This window comes from Boleophthalmus pectinirostris, unplaced genomic scaffold (genome assembly GCF_026225935.1).
Source record: "Boleophthalmus pectinirostris isolate CB_2022bp ecotype Guang Dong unplaced genomic scaffold, ASM2622593v1 HiC_scaffold_7, whole genome shotgun sequence".
NCBI classification, from domain to species: domain Eukaryota; kingdom Metazoa; phylum Chordata; class Actinopteri; order Gobiiformes; family Gobiidae; genus Boleophthalmus; species Boleophthalmus pectinirostris.
This window is the reverse complement of record NW_026571473.1, coordinates 29,231,059-29,250,722: the sequence shown is the minus strand read 5'-3', so window position 1 is coordinate 29,250,722 and position 19,664 is coordinate 29,231,059. Positions and strand designations below refer to the sequence as shown.

The window sequence follows — 19,664 nt, the reverse complement described above, 5'->3', positions numbered from 1 at the left end:
TGAAATTTAAAACCTTGCGGCTACCCTGTGAATATACTAAATGTAGTTTATTAGATGGAGGGACGACCAGCAAGATAGTCTTCGAAAGGGCATAAAGCTGTCTCCTGGTATGTTTTTGATGAGGAAACAACATTGTAAAAATGGTTTACTATGGGCCCATTAATAGTTACACAGATTAGGAAAACTAGTAATTTACTGTTACACATTGCAGTAAAATTAGCGCACTATTTTATCTACATTAAACACGCCTAGCCAAAGAAAGGAATAGCCTTTGTTTCCACTGTCTTCATTATCCCCACACAAAGCAAATCAATTCTTCCACACCTCATTTGTCATGCCTCCATCTTCTTCCCTGATCCTCCAAGTCCGATCCAGCTCCGTGTTTTGATGCGTTCGAAGTCCAGACAGAACGTGGTCACCCCTCCCCTCTCTCCTCCTCTCCTCCTCTCATTTCTGTCCCATGAGTGTTGTGGCCCCTGGGAGTCGGCCTGGGACACTGTCAGGGAGATACACATATTAGACATCTGTGCTCAGGCTCATTTGATCTCCAGTTTGCAGCCAATTACCGTCACATGAAAACACAGGCGCAGGATAGGAGCAGCTGGAGATGTCAGTGTACTGTGAATATAGGCCATTTCTCTTCTAAAAATATGACTGTGTTGTTAACAAGAAAAAAATACAAAACTATGCATTTCTATTGTGGAAAAAGATGAGAAGTCTTTTCTATAAGGCAATATCCCAGTATAATCTAAAAAACTAGACAAAATATGTGCAAAAACTGTAAAACTAGCATTAAATTGAGACTAATTTGAGTCACAAATTCACAGACTATAGGATAAAGACAGACCTTTCCTGAATAATTTTAGAATGGTCTTTGATCTATATTTGCATGGTAATACGGAATGAAAACAACTGTATGAAAAAATCCATATCAGGTATTATGTCTATTCTTAAATCTAAAAAATAAGTTGAAGATTTTAGTATTTTATTATAAACACGCCCATCAGTAGGCTAGGGCTTCAGTAGTTTAGGTATGCATTTACTGTACTGTACCCTTTGAAAAATTGTAAACAAAAACATTTTAAATTCTGAAATGGAGGCAGCAAAAGTGAAGTCGAATACAATGTGACTTTCATGGGATAACTAGGATTCATTTCAGGATATGACAAATTATGAAAAATCAAGGACAATTTGGAAAATGAAAACCACTCAGATACATGTGAATGATATCAAAGCCCAGTTAAAAAACACTTACAATTGTGTTTTACATTATTTGTGTATTTGACAAAAGATTATCATAGACACAAACTCCACATTTTGAGGTTTTACCGGACAAATCCTTACAGAAATGTTGAGCCCACAATAGTTTTTCACTTCATCTACAGATATATTACACGTTTCATCATAAATTATACTTTTGTTAAGCTCAAATACTATTTTAGGGTTTGAAAACTGCATTTCTCCATCCTTCTTAACACAGAAGCAAAGTAAATAAGATTTGTAACTTTAAAATTAAAAATTGTTAATTATTTTTAGTTTAAATGTCATAAAACCATTATCATTTACGACTGCTCTTCTGTTCATCATTGTAAATACATTATGTTAGCTTAATTTTGCCTCAACTTGCCTCCATTGCAGAAAGGGCCTATAGGTATGAATACTCACCTTTGTGTGCTGGACTGTAGTACTGTGTAGATATATTATATTTCGATTTTAACACAAAATTATAAAGTATTTTAAAGTTCTATATCTTCTTTCATTTCAATCAATGTTTGCACGTGCTGTGTTGTTTAGACATTTCGTACATCCACTGACGTGATTAACTTTTTCAACTCTCCTCACAATTGACACATTTATCAGTGAGTTTTTTGTAGTATAAATGCCAAAGAATGTATTTATCAACTTAAGGTACCACTTGTGAAATATCTTTTAAAAAACGTGGTCGTCTGGAGGAAAACAGAGTAGGTTGAGTGACAGGTAAATACACCCCCGAAGAAGACGCGTCTGGTCACGTGTTTGATCTCTCTGCTCCGATTGGCTGCTCCTCACTGTCGTTTACGGAAGTGTGCGCAGGCAGAGCGGGAAAGGAGAGAATCGTGTGCGCTTTTTCTCTCCTCACCAACAAATCAAAGTCGTATTATTAACTACGGTCCTGTAAAACAACACCCGTGGCTTGTGCTACATATAGAAAAGGACTGCCTGGATTATTTACTTAATGCACGCCACGCAAAAAACAAGGAAAAGTGTTTTAAGCTAAGGTAAGAGTAGCTGATTAGCAAAAGGATTACCAACTTTGTAGAGTCCAGTGTTTTTCTCTGATTAGACTGTGAGATGTAATTGAGCAAATATTAACCTTTTTAATCTGTGAAGTTATCCGAACTATCAGCCCCTGCATATCCTGCATGTCGTAGCTAGTTATATTAAGTTGTATCCAATATGCAAGTTTCTATACAATGTTTTTACGAATGCTTTGAGGGTTTTCTTTGTACAATAACGTACCTGTTAGAAATGTGGTTCCATAAAGCGTACGACACTGAAATAAAACTCTTATTTTAAATGGGTTTTCAGATATGTATTGGTTGGATATTATAGTGATCACATTTGATATCTTGTATAGGGTTAGGAGATGTCCCTATTTACCTGGAACAGTTTTGAGCCCTGTGTCCCCTGTTTTTTTAATTTAATTTTATTTATTTATTTAATTGGGACAGAGCATGTTAATGGACAACATGACACAACATGAATGTAAACACACTGGATTGTCTAAGGCTTATTTCCATCCGTGGTCCCGGCAGATTTATCCCAAACCAGTGATTTGTCCCAATTTTGCACAAGAATTGTCTCGGGCGTCCCTATTTTTGACCAGTCTGATCCCTGCCAACAGTAAAGAGAGGCATAAATTGTGATTTGTTTAGGTAAAATACAGAAAAGTTGTTTAAAAATTACCAAAAACAAAGAAAATGTCACTACTGCCTCACATGTTAGTCATGAATGGGCCTAGTGCACAACAATTTTTCTTAATTACGCACTTGTTTCACTCAGATGTCCCAGTTTTTTATTTTGAAAATCTGGTCACCCTAATCTTGCAGAATAATTGAAATATGTTTACTTCTATTTTACTTACAGAGTCACGTGTACATTTAAGTCAGCCATATATTTTGATGAACTTGAATGATTTACTACTAAAAATTATTCTTTAGTGAAATGTAGAGAATAGAAACTATCAAAACACCAACTGCTTACAATAGCCATGTTTTATTATGTTCAACAATACTAATTTTGTGTCTTGTCTCTGTTTGTTAGTTATCGTAAGTGTGACCAGAAAGAACCATGCACGCGTTTTTAAAAGGAGCCTCTGTTCAGAGCACTAAATCACAGAAGGAGAAGGCAGCAGCCGGACCCAGCGGAGAGAAGAAGCAAAAGGCTGTGCCCTGGGTGGAGAAATAGTAAGTCGTCAGTGGTCAGTGCTTTTTGTGGTCAAGTGCATCAGCTTCTGTGTAATCCTCATCAAAGTTGCTTATTTTTTGTAATTATTGGAGCTGCACAATATATCCTATTTTCATAATATTAAACACAAATCACAAATGTCATCAAACTTACAATACTTGTAAGGAAAATTGCTATTATATTGGCTTTGTCAGAATCGTGCAGTCCTGGTAATTGTTATAAAATAGCTTTGTTTTGTGTAATCCAGTAGACCAAAATGTGTGGACGAGGTGGCCTTTCAGGAGGAGGTGGTTGCAGTGCTCAAGAAGTCTCTAGAAGGAGCAGATGTGAGTACAGGCATTACAAATTAAAGTGTCACAAAATGCATTTGTTTTTCTGTTGTATTCGCCAAGATTAGATGTTAACCTAAATCCATGTTAAAAATTAACACAGCTGTCAAATTATTGCGTTGTAAACACTATGTAAACTCTGGTGAAGATTGTTGTTTCTAATGTAAAACAAGACCTGAAAATCATATATGTTTTCTTGTGTAGCTTCCCAACCTGCTCTTCTACGGCCCACCAGGAACAGGAAAGACCTCCACCATCCTGGCAGCTGCAAGAGAACTGTTCGGGTAGGCAAACATACTTATTTGGGATACTCTGTCACTCTTGTTTCCACTTCTCGTCATCGTCATGATCTGTATTGTTTGTGTTCAGTCCGGAGCTGTACAGACAGAGGGTGCTGGAGCTGAATGCCTCAGACGAGAGAGGGATTCAGGTGGTCAGGCAGAAGGTGAAGAACTTTGCTCAGCTCACTGTGGCTGGGTCTCGAACAGAGTAAGTACCAAATGTTTTGAGTGATTGTTTACACCGGCTAATTGTTTAAAGAATTATTTTCCATTAAAAAAAAAATCACTAAGGTTGCCAATTTATACCATTGTTAATGTAGATGTTGCACTTAGATTACAATAGAATCAATTGTGAGAGCTGTACATTTTACCATAATATTAAAATTTCTAGTATACTTTGATATATAAGTAATCTATTAAACTGTATTTGCTTGAAATACAGTTTGTTTGTATTTCTCTTTTTTTAATCAAAATGTCAAAATACAAAAAATATGTATAAAAATTGCTTTGCAACATCGACATTACTATTACTTGTCATGTAGCCAAGTGTAAGTAAACATGCATTAGAAAAGATGAGAAAAAAATCATTAGCCATTAGTAATCAAGGCATGTTTACAACCCGAGCCTATATTGACGGAAGGCTCAGCAGTGACAAGAGCAGGAAAAATCAGTGACCTGAAGTAGACATTTAAATATCATAAATAGCATCTGGCCAGTGTACATAGTTTACAGTGGACAGATTACAGATTTTTTTTTTTTTTTACAAACTGGTAAACTGAGTACATTTCTTTAGTGACTATCTATTTAATGCATTTATTTAACTGTTGATTGATTGATGTTTCAGCGGGAAGCCTTGTCCTCCCTTTAAGATCATCATTCTGGACGAGGCGGACTCCATGACCGCTCCAGCTCAGGCGGCGCTCAGAAGAACCATGGAAAAGGAGAGTCGCACCACACGCTTCTGCCTCATCTGTAACTACATCAGCCGGTGGGTCACAGGGATAGTTTAAATGTACTGGGGGACATTCATAGTTACTGATAATAAGTATAAAATGCACTCACACTGGAAAATATTATCAAACCATACCTCAGTTACCAATACGTGTTGTTTACTGAAGACAGATAAATGGGGAAAACGCAGGTTACGGTACAAGCAGGAGAATAAACAATATTCAATACAGAATAAATATAATTAACTTTTAAAATATACTTTGCACATGTGTAAATTTTTTCATCTGTGGTGCATTCGGCTCAGATCATAAGGGTTAAGTGCTTGTTAATTTTATTTTTAGAACCTGTAGTTAAAAAGTAGTGTTACAATAATAGCAAAAATATTTAATGAAATGCATAAAACATTTGGGGCCAAAGTTGGAACTTGAGCCCCACAATTTATGTTTTATATTATGTCTAAATCTCATTTTGTCTCTTTCTGTATTGTTTTCTACAGGATTATTGAGCCTCTGACCTCCAGATGTTCCAAATTTCGATTCAAACCTTTGGCCAATCAAATCCAACATCAGAGACTGCTGGACATTTGTGAGAAAGAAAACCTGAAGTACACCAATGAGGTAAGGCTTAATTTATTTGAAAGGATTTGTTGAAAGTAGCCAACATTTCCTATATTTTCAAGTGTCGTTTTAGCTGAGAAAATTTGCCAAACACTGCCCTCTAGTGACAGTTACAAGTCACTATTCTATGTTAGTGACTGCTCAGTATCTAATCTATTGAACCAATTCCTTAGACTTTTTTGAACATGCATTTTTTTGGTTTTACATTTGTTTCAGAATACAGATTGAACTTTGGCTTCAGCAGCCCTTTATTTATACATTGATATATCAACAGAAAAGATGTTTAGAAGTTACAATAATCACTTGTGTTTGGTCTACGGTTAATACTTTTTGTTGCTAATACGAACAGAGCATTGAAGCCCTGGTGAGAGTATCAGAAGGAGACTTGAGAAAAGCCATCACGTACCTCCAGAGCGCTGCACGCCTCAACACCGACAAAGAGATCACAGAGAAGGCTGTGATTGAAATAGCAGGGGTGAGGATTTAGAAAAATAAATTGCTACATATATGACATTTTGGTGATCACGATTCTGATTTTGAAATTTCTTTATAGGTGATTCCAACAAAAACAATTGACAACTTGCTTGAGATCTGCTTCAAAGGAACATTTGAGAAACTAGAGGTTGCTGTCAAAGTATGTACAACCAATTTGTCTTTTTTGTACTTTTCTCTTGTCATGTCTTTTATTAGGGATGCACCAATACTGATACTGGTGTAGAGTATCTCAATATATTAATAATGACAATTTTGTTGGATAGTTATCAGTTCTATAATATCGTTTAATCCGATATTGTGAATCGGCCTTTAATTGGATTTAACTATTTATACACTGGACTATTTACACGCTGATTTTGGCCTAAATTCCCTCACGAATCTGTTCGGTAGTGATTTGAATGATAAACAACAGTTACATAACACATTTGGATCACTTGTGGAATAAGTTAACTGCATTTTAGGGTGATAAGTGCCATTGTCCATCCCCACACTGCTCCTGAATATTATTGGGTTTCGATAGATGCTTAAAGTCAAAGTATCGATATCTTACCGGAATCGAAAAAAGCTGGATCGGTGCATCCCTTAGTCTTTATTTCTATTCACTATTATCAGTGAAAATAAAACTAATCTGTGGGAAATTATTGAAACTCCAAAAAAAAACAAAATAAAGGCATTTTTGTACTTTCCAGAACATTGTGGATGAGGGTTACGCCGCTACACAGATCCTGGGGCAGCTGCATGAAGCCATTATAGAACGAGACATCAGTGACAAGCAGAAGTCGGCCATCACTGAGAAGATGGCTGTAAGTTTATTACAAAAATTATCATATTTTTTTTCCACAGCTCTTCTACTAATCATTTTATACTTCTACATTTACATAATAACTTAATATAATGATGTGATGTATAGGAGCATAAAGTCTGTTTCTATTTTGTCGTTGTATCATATACGGTTAAAAGTTTAGCTAATCTGATTCTAATGAATACTAAAACTAGCAGAAAAACTATATACTCATTTGAGCAGGTATCAAACAAGTCATTCACAGAAGAGAAATGAATCTTTTCTGAATAGTTTTAACATGATCTTGAGTATAAGACCACATAGACTACCGTAGTATTTGCCCATGGACCAGTATGCAACCTGGCTGAAATTACACAGGTAATATAAAAGAAAGTACTATGATTGAAAATTTAAAATCTACATTCTAATTAAATTGTTTATTATCACTGTGGTGTCAAAACTGTACTGAGTCAAGTAACAAGTCTATGCCTTCGTATCAAAAGCAGGGTTGAAATTTTTGTATTACACTAGTGCCATGTGATTGAAGCACAACGAAAGAATTTCAGTCTGAAGGAATCAGATTTTTACCATATCATATTTTGCTGGCATTTAAACCTTGTCCACTGTAGTCTTCATGGATGTAGAATGATTAAAAGTTATGGCCATTTCTATAGCAATTCGCAATTTAAAAAAATATATATTTTGAATAGGCATCTGTCGTCAAAATGGGAGTGTCAAATGTGTTTTTAAACATATTTACTATCTATTTAATAATCAAAAATAATTAATAAAACTTTCAAGTGTGTCTTAATCATCTAAAATCTTTTCCTATAGTCTTCACCCATTTTTGTGAACATCATCGCCCTCTAGTAGCTCGAAAGAGAATAGCAGTGCTGTGACTTGATGTGACATGAAAGGCTTGGCTATTAAATGTCTCTTTGATTTCTCACTCAGGTGGTGGATAAGTGCTTGGTCGACGGAGCAGACGAGTACCTGCAGATGTTAAGCCTGTGTTCTGTCATCATGCAACAAGCCGCAGAGAATAACTAAAGTAATACAGTTATACCTACCCCAACAACCACAATAACAATATACAGATCTACTGGTATTACCAAAGTACTATAGCTGAATAGAATGTTCTGATATTTTGTAATGTAAGAAAGAAAATGAGTCTTGATTAATGTTACACGTTCAGATGTGCTACTTGGTAACATGTTTTTGTACAGTTCCTCACCTTTTGTAGGCAATAAATAATGTATTGTTAAGTCTGTGTTTTCATCATGCATAATTCAAGGTAAAAACCATTTCCAGCTTAAATGGACAGAGTTAAGGATGCATAAATTGGAGCTCTTTGGCCTTTCCTGCCTTCCTGGACCCACAACGTGAAACTATTTTATAGCAGATATTAACCAAAACTGACTCTTATGAGCTTTAAGCCATGTTACCTCCTCAAAAAATATACTTGGAGTTGTTTGAGGAATCCTTTATTAATAATCTGTCTACATCTCCAAAGCTCAGTACACTCTGTTCCACTTTGTGATGTCATGAAGCTGTAGTTTTTACTTTAAGTTACCTTTTACCTTAAGTTCAGTAGATTTTCAATTGAGCCAAATGATTCTACTGAAGGTGTATGGAGTTTAAAAACACAATGGAGCACTTCCTGTATTACCATATGACAGGGTTTGTGTGTTAAACATGTGAATAAAACAAAGCACAACTCATTTCACAATTATAAAAGAAAATTTACATTTTGTATTAAGTTAAGCTGATGATTTTCCACATATTAGGGCAAACACAGCTTTTTCAGTGTATGAATTATACTGGACTTGGAAGCAGAAACTAATTTGAATTCAGCGAGACAAATTGCTCATTTCTATGCAAAGAATAGGCCTACTGACTTATAGCAGACTGCATGCTGTATTTATTGCATTGGTGATATGGCTCTCCTTAAATGATATCAGAGTGTGAGTTTAGCACTAAAAAACATTTCTGATGGGGGGGGTCCTCTACCTACTTGTTTCTGTAGACATGTTATTACTTTATTATGTATGGGTGCCATGATACAGTATGATATAACTTGCATTTATTCAATCACAGATGTTTTTACTGCACAAAATTACCTTGAAAAACATGTTCTTATTGTGACTGGGACACCTCTCCATTGCTCTGCCCTGTTATGCAGCCTTGTGGTTGCTTGTCTCCATGCAGATAGGAAAGTTTAATGCCATACTGTGGAATTTTCCAAGCAAAGCAATAACATTTCCATGGAAACAAGCAGGTAGGAGTGTACTTAATAAGTTACAAGACAGTACATCTGTAGGAATAGGCAGCCAGTGTAAAATACAGTAACAGGAAAGGGCTGGTACATGAGTTACGTGACTGCATTGTGTTTTTTGCACATATGCCAAGTGACTCATAATATGTGTATAGTTAAAAGTAAAAAATAAATAAATAAAAGACCTTTAATTAGCCTAATACGCCTAAAAGCCAATAGCCTATAAATAAACAGAGGCAGTTAAATGGGCAGTCTGAGGTCTGAAGAAATCTATTTGTGTTCCAGGCGTTTATTTGTCGTGGTGATAAAGGAGAAAGCGTAGTAAATCACAAACACGATGTAAAAATGTGATATGATGGGAGCGTCCGGGGGAGAGGGCCGCTGCGCCGCTGCGCCGCGCCTGCCTCTCCGTCTCCATGGTGACCGGAGGGAGGGGTGGACCCGCCGGAAACTCTGTCTGCAGTGCCAGCAGAAAATGAAAGGACTCCGGGCTGATTAAACCCATCTTTTATCAGCGCTGGTGGATAACATCTTGCACATATGAGTCTGAGGGGCCGCATCAAGTCCGTGTGGAGCCCGGCGCTGGCATGACTGGAGCCGTGCGTGCGCTTTCTCTTCCAGTATTAGAGCGAGAGTGTGTGGAGCATCGCACCGGCTGAGAGCGCACTGGAGAGGGATACCGCCCGTCAATGCTAGCGACAAAAACACTCGCTGGCGCCACCGCAACAATGGCACGTTATTACGGGATTTCTTAAAGTGTTCCGTGCCGAGCCGTGCGCCCGTGGGTCTGGATCGTTATGGCTAAACGGCGGTGTTCTGTGAGGCGTGCAGTTGCCTGATATTACCGTTTCAGGCCTGCTTTTTCCATCTGGAAATTTCTCATCGGGGAAAGCAGGCCAGCTAGCACCGCTAGCTTTAGCCCTTTCTGCACCGCACTTTTGGCGTCTGCCGTGCACGTTTTTCAATGACTACACACTTGACGCCATCGTCTATGTATTTGAGGACTTTCTAAAACCACACGGTATTTTATGGGATTCATATCGGCAGAGAAGGAGCGGCCCTAAGCCAAAATGGTGAACTGGAGGCGGCTGCTGCGAATGTCCAACCGCTCGTTTTTGGCCTTCATATTCTTCTTTTCCATGTCCACCACCTGTCTCTACTTCATCTATGTGGCTCCGGGAATAGGTCAGTCCTCACTGGTAACACTATCCACTTTGCACTAACAGCTTTATGGGCTGCACTTAATGTGATTATATGAGGATTATGATGCAGCTCTGCTCAGATCCTGTCATGCTCCGAGCTAGCGCCGTGCCCGCTACTGGGCTAATTAGCTCTCAACTCTCAGCTAGCTAAATATACACCTTACCCCATGCAAATACACTGGGAGAAAGTAAAGTGATATCTGCTACTTTCACTTTCTGTTTACTGTGGCCCAGTTCTGCTTCTGGATGTGTTCTCCGTGATTATCTAGTTAGTACGAACCTCAAAATGACAAACTAAACCACAGAATGAATGAATGAATGAGCTGGATCCAGTTACGACCTCTGAGAGATGCTCTGCTCAACATGAAAACAGGAAGAAAATGTCATCTAAAAATGGTTATCTGGTTATAATCTTTATTTAAGTTATTTCTGATCCAGCTTCCCCTTCCTTTCTGTTACTCATAGTCTGTGCTGTAAAAGGAGTTCCTACTGACAATCAAAGCCATAAGGTTATTTGGAGTTTCTGATCATGCATTATTAATATCTCATTCCATTTCACTACTTAGCTGTTTGTCTTCTATATGAAGTAGACATCATCTTAATCTTCAAGTTTCAAGCATCACATCTCAGAGTAATAGTTGGACAGTGCAAAGTGTTACCTCGTTACTATATGCTTTTATTTATACATGTTTATTAGAACTGCAAAAATCAAAATATGCGTTTTATTTTAACACCCGCATAAGTACAAAAAAGGAAAAAGCTGCCCTTGTTTTGTGTCCAGAGCTGTTTAAAGCCATAAACCAAGGGGCTGTGGCTCTACAATTATGTGCTCCAGGCCTCTATATGATGTGTCTGGTGAGTAACTTGCAGTGGTCACATGCCTGGTGAGATGCATGTGTGTGCAGAGCAGATTTTTATGCTGATAGTGAGGGCTTTTACTGGCAATCACTGGGTTTATGCTCGGCTGGAGCGGCCATTGGAGGAGATTCTCTTGTGCTTGCAGCTTGATTGTCAATCCATGGTGGAGATAAAAGGGCAAAGAATAAATGAGCACTCACCAGTTTAAGCTGAAAGAGGTGAAGCCATCTTTGCTCTCAGACTCTGTACTTGGTCTATGTCTCGTTGATCTAAGCTTTTTTTTTTTTTTTGCCCTTTGTCGTTTAGTCTTGTTTTTGTTCTGTTTCAATTTGTTTGCGTAGTTTGTAAGCACAATAACAAATTAGTAGATGATAAACAATATATTGAAACCAAACCATAAAGCAAAAATATCCCCCAAAAAACTGTTCTAAATGCACAGTATTGTTTAAAAATATGATCTATAATTAATAAGACAATGCAACACTTTTGTAGTTAGTTTGTATCTATATGAGTCACAGATATTAATCATTCAGCCTTCTACATCTTAAATCTCCAATAAATTTTCCACTTAAAAATCCCCATGACTGAACAATAAGTCAATACAGTGTTTACTATAACAGGACTAATATTATCTTACTTGAAATCCTGTGAAAATTATAATATTGAGAACTAAAACTTCATCTTTCCATCTCCATGAATAATTATACAGTCCAGTGTCCAAAATAGATTCTTGAGATAACATTTTGGTATGTTTTATGTTAATGTTATGAAGTGTGACTTTAAATGGAAAACTTTTCAAGCTTTTTTACATATTAACATTGAAATGCAAATCTTTTCCAAGTCCGATAGTTCCTCTAAAAGTGAATGTGCAGTTTGTTGTGAAAAGCAAAGCAGTTCTGTAACTATTATGAAAGTTTTTTGCTCAAACATTATGTCATTTTTGTGGTAACTCCGTGATTTTGGGATATTTCGATATCTCCTGAGTCCGGTCTCACCACAGAGCATCTACCACAAAATGTGTCCATATACAAGTTTATATAGTACTGATTTAATGATTATTATATTAGAATATTTGTTAACAATTCAGCTGTCACACTGCAGGACTATACCACCTTAGATTTTAAGTTTAGTTTGGACATTTTTATATTTTCATTTTAGGTTTTTTTCTTATCTTAAACTCTTAATTGCAAAGCTCATCCTCATGCTTAAATGTCAGACACGCTACTTCAGTTTTATTCGATTTCACACCGCATGATGCCTTTCTGATTACAAAACTTCTGTAATTTGCTAGAAATACCAAAAACTCCCACAACTCCATTCTACAACTGTGTGATTTATAAGACACTGAGCACCAGCGCTGAGTATCATTAAGAAGTTGCTGAAACAATACCTCGATACATAGATCACAATACGACAGATGTCTTGATACAGTGTACTTTTAATTTGATACGATATATTTCAAGTCGATTCGATAATGTTCAGTAAAAAATAAATGCCAAGTCATGGCTGTGATGCTAAAAGTCTTTTGTTATGCCACACCTTATGCACTGTTCATGTGAAACACGCCCATTCATTCATGAAAACAATGAAAATGTGAAATGTATAGCATAAACAAGTTTCCTCCCTCTAAACAAACAACAAAACTGTAGCTATTTCATTAAATAATTGAGTAAAATATACCAAAAAATACTCTTGGTGATATATCGATACAGCAGCCCACGGTATCAATACTGTATCATCACATTAAATGTTACGATACATTGATATTTCTGTATTTTTGGACACCCTCACTGAGCACTGAGTTGAATTATGACTAGGGGTGTGCAAAAATATCGCAATTTCAATATATCGTGTCATTTAATGTAATGATACAATATTGATATCGTGGGCTGCTGTATTGATATATCACCAAGAGTATTTTTTGGTTTATTTTACTAAATTTTTTTGTTACAGTGCTACAGTTTTGTTGCTTGTTTAAAGGAATGTTTATGCGACACATTTAACATTTGTTTTAATGATTAAAAATTGAGTTTTTCATGTGAACTTTGCACAAGAAGTGGTTTAACAAAGACTTTTAGAGTCACAGCCATGATTTAGCCTTTATTTTTTATTGAATCATATTGAATTGAAAATGCACTGTATCGAGATATGTACTGTATCGTGGCCTATGTATCGACATATGTATCCGCAACTTCTTAATGATACCTAACCCTAATTATGACAAAAGTAAAACCTTATATAGCAACTGATTACACAAAATATTAACAACAGTTTATAATCGTAATTACTTATACAATGAATTAGTCCCTATCCTATAAAACCACCTAAGCTTTTAGTGTTGTCATGATACTAAAATTTCAAACTCAATTTTGGTACAAGGAATAGACTCAATAGGCCATAATTATGATGAAAAAGTCAAATGCTCTTAGTACTTTCTTTTATATTACTGTGTGGTCTTACTTCTGTGTAATTCTGTAGTCATCCAGGTATATGTGGATCTGTACTTGTTCTGTTACCGCTCAACGTTATTCTAAAGTTTCAGGATTTTAAAGGTTAATTTCTGTCCAGTTGATGCGGCTTTTTCACTATTGATACCTGCTCAAATGTAGTTTTGATACCAGTTTTAGTATTAGTAAAGTATCTCACTTTCGATACCAGGGCTGGGTATCATTAAGCAGTTGCCGATACGATACATATCTCGATATAGGCCACGATATGATACAGATCTCGATACAGTGCACTTTCGATTCGATACGATATATATAAAAACGATTCGATACAGTTCAATAAAAAATTATTGCTAAATAATGTCTGTGATACTAAAAGTCTTGTTAAACCACTTCTTCTGCAAAGTTAATATGAAAAAAAGTCTATTTTAATCCTCAAAACTGTGAAAATGTCAAATGTGTCACATAAATGAGTTTCCTTCCTCTAAACAAGCAACAAAACTCTAGCTGTAACAAAATAATTTAGTAAAATATACCAAAAAATACTTTTGGTGATATATTGATACAGCAGCCCACGACATCGATACTGTAACATCACATTAAACATTACGATATATCGATATTTTGATATTTTTGGACATCTCTACTGAGCACTGAGTTGAATTATGGTGAAACTAAAACATTATTTAGCAAGGGATTACAAGTGATTACACAAAATATTAACAGCAGTTTATAATCCTAATTACTTTTACAGTGAATTAGTGTTGTCACGATACTAAAATTTCAAACTCAATTTTGATACAAGGAATAGATTCAATACTTAATACCGATTCCTAGGCCACAATGATGATGAAAACTTACTTCTGCGTAATCCTTCAGTCTATGGTCTTTTACTTGTTCTGTTAAAGCTCAAGATTATTGTAAAGTTTCAGGATTTTAAAGGTAAATTTCTGTCCAATTGATGCAGCTTTTTCAATATCGAAACCTGCTCAAATCTAGTTTCGATACCAGTTTTAGTATTAGTAAAATATCTGACTTTCCATATTTTCCCAAACCCTACCGATTACACCGTTTTGACAAATCCCCATTAGCGCAGATGGTTCTCTGTGCCGGCTTTGTTAAATCCAAAATAACTCTCACTCCTTACACCGGCGGTAACTTACTGGCAGCAATGTTACACGCATCGGATAATAATTGATTACACAGCGGCTCGCATCAGGGCCTATCCATAAATAATGAGCGGACAGATGGTCGTAAATAGGTTGTGTTTCAGTAGTGAGCGTTTGACAGATGGGTGATATGTGGCCGCTTCTTACAGCTCATTATGTGTTCACAAGTTATCGGAAATCATGTAAGTCATACACAGAGCTTTAGTCTAACGAAAACAAGGCCACAGGAGGGTTATGTATTAGTGACATCGCGCTGGGGGTGTCCTGTCTGTATGTTTGTGATGGAATGTTCAGAAATTGCCATGGTCCTACATTTTTTAATTTAGTTTTTTTAAGAATGATAGGGGTAATGACAATCATATTATTATTGTTTTTATTATTGCTATCATTATCTTCTTGTATTTTATTTATTTTATTGTCCATATATGGTTTATTTTAAGATTTATGATTTGTATAAGTTTTTTTTTTTTTTTTTAAATGGTGGCGCAAAACACTACCGAAAAATGAAAATGATCTGAAAACTATGGAAGGTGATTTGTTTCCTCAGATTCTGAATATTAAATGGCATTGAATTTCTAACTTTTAATTTTTAACTCTGAAAAAACATGTTTGAATTATTTTTATTCTGAATTTTAGTTGCTGAAATTTTAAGTGTTTCATATTTAAAATAAAAATGTCACAGTTTTTAAATATTCAGCACAAATATTTTCAAGCCCTCAGATTCAACGGTCAAAATTCAAAGTGTAAAATTTGTAGCGATCCAAGATGTCAAGGCAGAAGCAATCAATCCAAAGTTGATCCAATCTAACTTAGCAACAAGCAGGAAAAAGGTGCAGTGAAGCGATCTGATTGGCCAGAATTCACCTTATTAAAACCTCATCTTTTTCATTTTTTAAGTGCAAACCCCGCCCACAAACGAGCCTCTGTCCTCCTCGCTCACACAAGATCGATGCTTCTGCTTTGGCGTCTTGGAGCTTTGTTGTGAAATTTTACAGCAAATTTTACACTCTGAATTTTGACTGTTGAATTTGAGGGCTTGAAAATATACACGCTGAATATTTACATATATATATATATATATATATATATATATATATATATATATATATATATATATATATATATATATATATATATATATATATATATATACACACAGTGAAATTTTTATTTTGAATTAGAAACGATGAGAAAGTATACTTAAAATTTAAGCAACACAAATTCGGAATAAAAATAGTTCAAACATCTTTTAAAAATTTCAGCGAGAAATTCAGCGATATTTAAAATTCAAAATCTAATGGACCAAATTGTCTTCCATAAAAAACACAGACACACACATAAAAACTAAATGGATGTAGAAGACACATTTTCAGGAGCTTTTGATCAATGCAGGCGTTCATGTTCATGTTTAGGTGTCAGATTTTCAGCAAAAAACTCAGAGTGAAAAACTGTTGACTAATGTTTGCTCACTTGTTGTAGTTCCAGCTAAGTCTAACGTGCGTATCAGACCTTCAGACAGAGCAGAGCCTACAGTTAGCTTCACAACCCGCAGGAAACACTGAAGACATCAACTGCAAAATATCAATCGTCTGAATAAACCGAGTGTTGTTTGGGACATAAATTAGACTATTGTGTTGCGTTTCGTTTAATGGATGAATAGTGGAATATTTGAATACTAATGCCGCCGTGGTCTAATGTTGTTATTGTATAATTAAAGCTTCAGTCATTTAAAACGGCTCCAGTAAATCTATCACAGTCAGCGCTCTAAATTATTTTAAACTTGCATATTAAGTTACCTTTTGCATTCCAGGTATCCTTATAATTTACTGCACAGAGTTTATGAGCGCATTTCACAACTGCCAGAGGAGCGTTTTGCCGTCACGCTAATTCTAATGACGCTCAGCATGCAAACAGCGCACTTCCTGATTGACAGTCTATTAAAAAATGCTTCATAATGAGATGCAGATGGCACACAGCACTCTCATTTTGCTCATTTGCTACATCTGTACTAATTTTGCTCAAATACATAGATGAGTGTCTGTCACCTGCTTGCCTTCTTGAGGGGATTTATTGTACACATTTCTTTTTTTTTTTTTTTTTTTTAGTTTAATGTAGGGACGTAACGATATCCAAATCTCACGGTACGATATTACCACGATATGCTTCTCATGGTACGATAATTATTGAGATGTTTTGGAGGGATTAACAGAATTGGACATATGCTGTTTTTCATTTTTAAATACCGTAACTAAGGTTGGGTAGCATTAAGAAGTTGCCGATACGATACATACCTCGATACACATGCCACGATACGATGCATATCTCGATACAGTGCACTTTCAATTCAATGTATTTCAAAACTATTTGATACGGTTTAATAAAATATAAAGGCTAAATCATGGCTGTGATACCAAAAGTCTTTGTTAAACCACTTCTTTTGCAAAGTTAATATGAAAAAAAGCCTATTTTACTAATCAAAACCGTGAATATGTCAAATGTGTTGCCTTCCTTCCACTAAACAAGCTAAAAAACTGTCGCTCTGTATCAAAATAATTGAGTAAAATACACCAAAAAATACTATTGGCGATATATCAGTACAGCAGTCCACGATATCAATACTATATCATCACATTAACGATGTGATATATTGATATTTCAAAATTTTTGCACACCCCTAACCATGTCTAGTCTTCAGTGTGAATCATTACTCCCATATTCCAATGAAATAAGATTTAAAAGTGCTTAATAATTTATTTTATTATGTAGTAAACTAAGTAAAGCATCATGGCCTATGCAGTTCACTCTTTTGTAATACTTTTAAGTGAAAAACTTTGCAATTCGATATGTTGTGATGCGTCATGCACACAGACAGCTTACTCCGCAGAAAAATATTGATGCGGTGCCACGTATTAGGGCATTTATCTGTCTGTAAATTGGATTAATCTGCACTTTATGACGAGGTATAACATGCCCATGTGGCCTGTCGGCCCATATTGGCAAGATTAGACCGATAGCCGATATGTCTCCAAGTGCCCATATTGGCCAACCAATATATCGGTCGGGCCCTAGTTCTGACGATCATGATATTTTGATTGTTACATTCCTAGTTTAATGTCATACCCTGGAAAACTGTAGGCCCAGCAATAACTTCTTTATGGAGACAAGAAGTTGGTGCGTCCTCCATCACAACTGTATAAAAAGTAAAGATTTGCTCCATAGAGACAAGCCCACAATACCTCCAGGGCATGTTACAGTTCAGACTTGTGGAGAGATTAACTCACTCGCTTCAGGAATGCAAGTTATTCTTAGTATTTTTGAGCAATAAAACACCTATAACCGAATAAACACAACATAGATGAGTTTAATGCCATATTTTGAAACCTTTCAGGCAAAGCAATGATATCGTCATAGAAACCTGTTTGTGCCGGACCCCTACCAGAACCAAATACGTTTTAGCAACAATATTGTTTTTTTAAATCACGACTTGTGTAAGGTTCATACCAAATACATAAAGTTTAAGCATCAAAAGAGTGATTATATCAAGTGGGGATGTAACAATAACTGAAATATTGTGATATCGTATCGTCAAAAGTCTCACAGTAATATCGTGGACCATCACAATATATCGAATTACAAGTATCTTTGCAGAGTTATGGTGCAGCAATGGTCAAAAAAAAAGACAGAACTACATAGACCATGATCCTTTGCTCCATTTCAGTGCAGACTACAAGAAGAAATAACAGTTCTAAACACTTGTAAGTCTTGTCAAGGCATTTTGAGAGAAAAAAGTAGTATATTAACAGTCTGGTTTACCTCCACAAAATGAATAAATATCGTACCGTGAGATGTATATATCATGAAAATATTGTATCGTGAGACTTGGATATCATTACACCCCTACTGTAAAGTTATATTTGGACAATATTCGCACTGATAAATCAAGATGGAATGACTTATTTAAACATGTTGGCGTATCAGATCTCAACGTGCTGCTGTATTGGGCCCGTGTAATTGGTCTCATGTACGTTTGAATGCCTGGTTTCTATAGGTCTACTATATGCCACTATACAAGTTTTTTACACGAGAGTCCTGCCCTCACCTTGACTCGTGAATCTAACCGCGTTACCACTGAGCTGCGATACATTTCTCTGCATTAATTGTGGCAAAGAGCTGATAGTTTGTTTAATGCATTATCATTTGCTCTGACCACAGCGAATCCTTTACAGTGCAGGTTACACTGTGTTGTAGCCCGCGGTTGTGCTGACATTGACTTCATTTTTACGATGTTTTTTTACGACTCTGGTCTCCCGATGCGGACCGAGCAGAGCCGTGTACGTTCGTCCCGCTCTCTTCTCTTCTCTTTTCTCCCTTGGTTCATTCATCATCGAGCCGGGAATTCAATTTTAAAGACCATCATTTCACGCTTTGCTGCCTCATCTTCCCCCCCTTTTGACAAACTCCGCCGCTGTTAAGTGTGAGAACAAGTCTGATACTTATAGAGACACTCGGCTGATTTTCTATACCTGTAGGGCTCTTGTTCAGTGGAAGTATCTAGACTCAAAGCAATGCTTGGAATGCTGGGGCCTCATCTGACATCCTAAAATAACTTATAAGACTTCCTCCTTATTTAGCTCTGTTGACTATTAAACTTAAGGCTGTGCAATTGATCAAATTTTGTTTGCGATGTCGATTTGTGTGTCAAATGATCTCCAAACTCGTATCATCGAAAATAAATTAAATATCAAAATTGTAGAACAGCTGGATATATAGTTTATTTTGGATAAATGTATGTTTTTCTAGGCCTTAATTCAT

General features: G+C 36.1%; 2 protein-coding genes across 3 annotated transcripts in view; both read left to right on the top strand.

Annotated features, from left to right (window-relative positions):
* Positions 1-2,064: 2,064 nt before the first annotated feature.
* Positions 2,065-8,166, top strand: rfc4 (replication factor C (activator 1) 4). The gene is made up of 11 exons (XM_020925962.2): positions 2,065-2,258; positions 3,304-3,446; positions 3,695-3,773; positions 3,981-4,060; positions 4,146-4,265; positions 4,902-5,045; positions 5,505-5,625; positions 5,975-6,100; positions 6,179-6,259; positions 6,810-6,923; positions 7,856-8,166. Exons 2-11 carry the CDS (start codon positions 3,331-3,333, stop codon positions 7,949-7,951), a joined length of 1,077 nt encoding a protein of 358 aa, XP_020781621.1. The 5' UTR covers positions 2,065-2,258; positions 3,304-3,330; the 3' UTR covers positions 7,952-8,166.
* Positions 8,167-9,586: 1,420 nt separating this feature from the next.
* Positions 9,587-19,664, top strand: part of b4galt6 (UDP-Gal:betaGlcNAc beta 1,4- galactosyltransferase, polypeptide 6) — a 52,130-nt gene continuing 42,052 nt past the window's right edge. Inside the window, exon 1 of one of the 2 annotated variants that reach the window (XR_008633529.1) lies at positions 9,587-10,361. Coding sequence is in view for 1 of the 2 variants with exons in the window: in XM_020925936.2 (XP_020781595.1) it covers positions 10,247-10,361 (115 nt within the window). In the remaining variant the exon portion in view is untranslated. The remainder of the gene's footprint in view (positions 10,362-19,664) is intronic. The other variant, XM_020925936.2, reaches the window with a different exon arrangement.

Bases quoted from the DNA above. Each gene is read 5' to 3' on its own strand.
- rfc4 (XM_020925962.2), top strand. From the start codon at position 3,331: ATGCACGCGTTTTTAAAAGGAGCCTCTGTTCAGAGCACTAAATCACAG. The intron at 6,260-6,809 runs GTATGTACAACC...TGTACTTTCCAG, and splicing joins AACTAGAGGTTGCTGTCAAA to AACATTGTGGATGAGGGTTA. The intron at 6,924-7,855 runs GTAAGTTTATTA...TTTCTCACTCAG, and splicing joins CCATCACTGAGAAGATGGCT to GTGGTGGATAAGTGCTTGGT.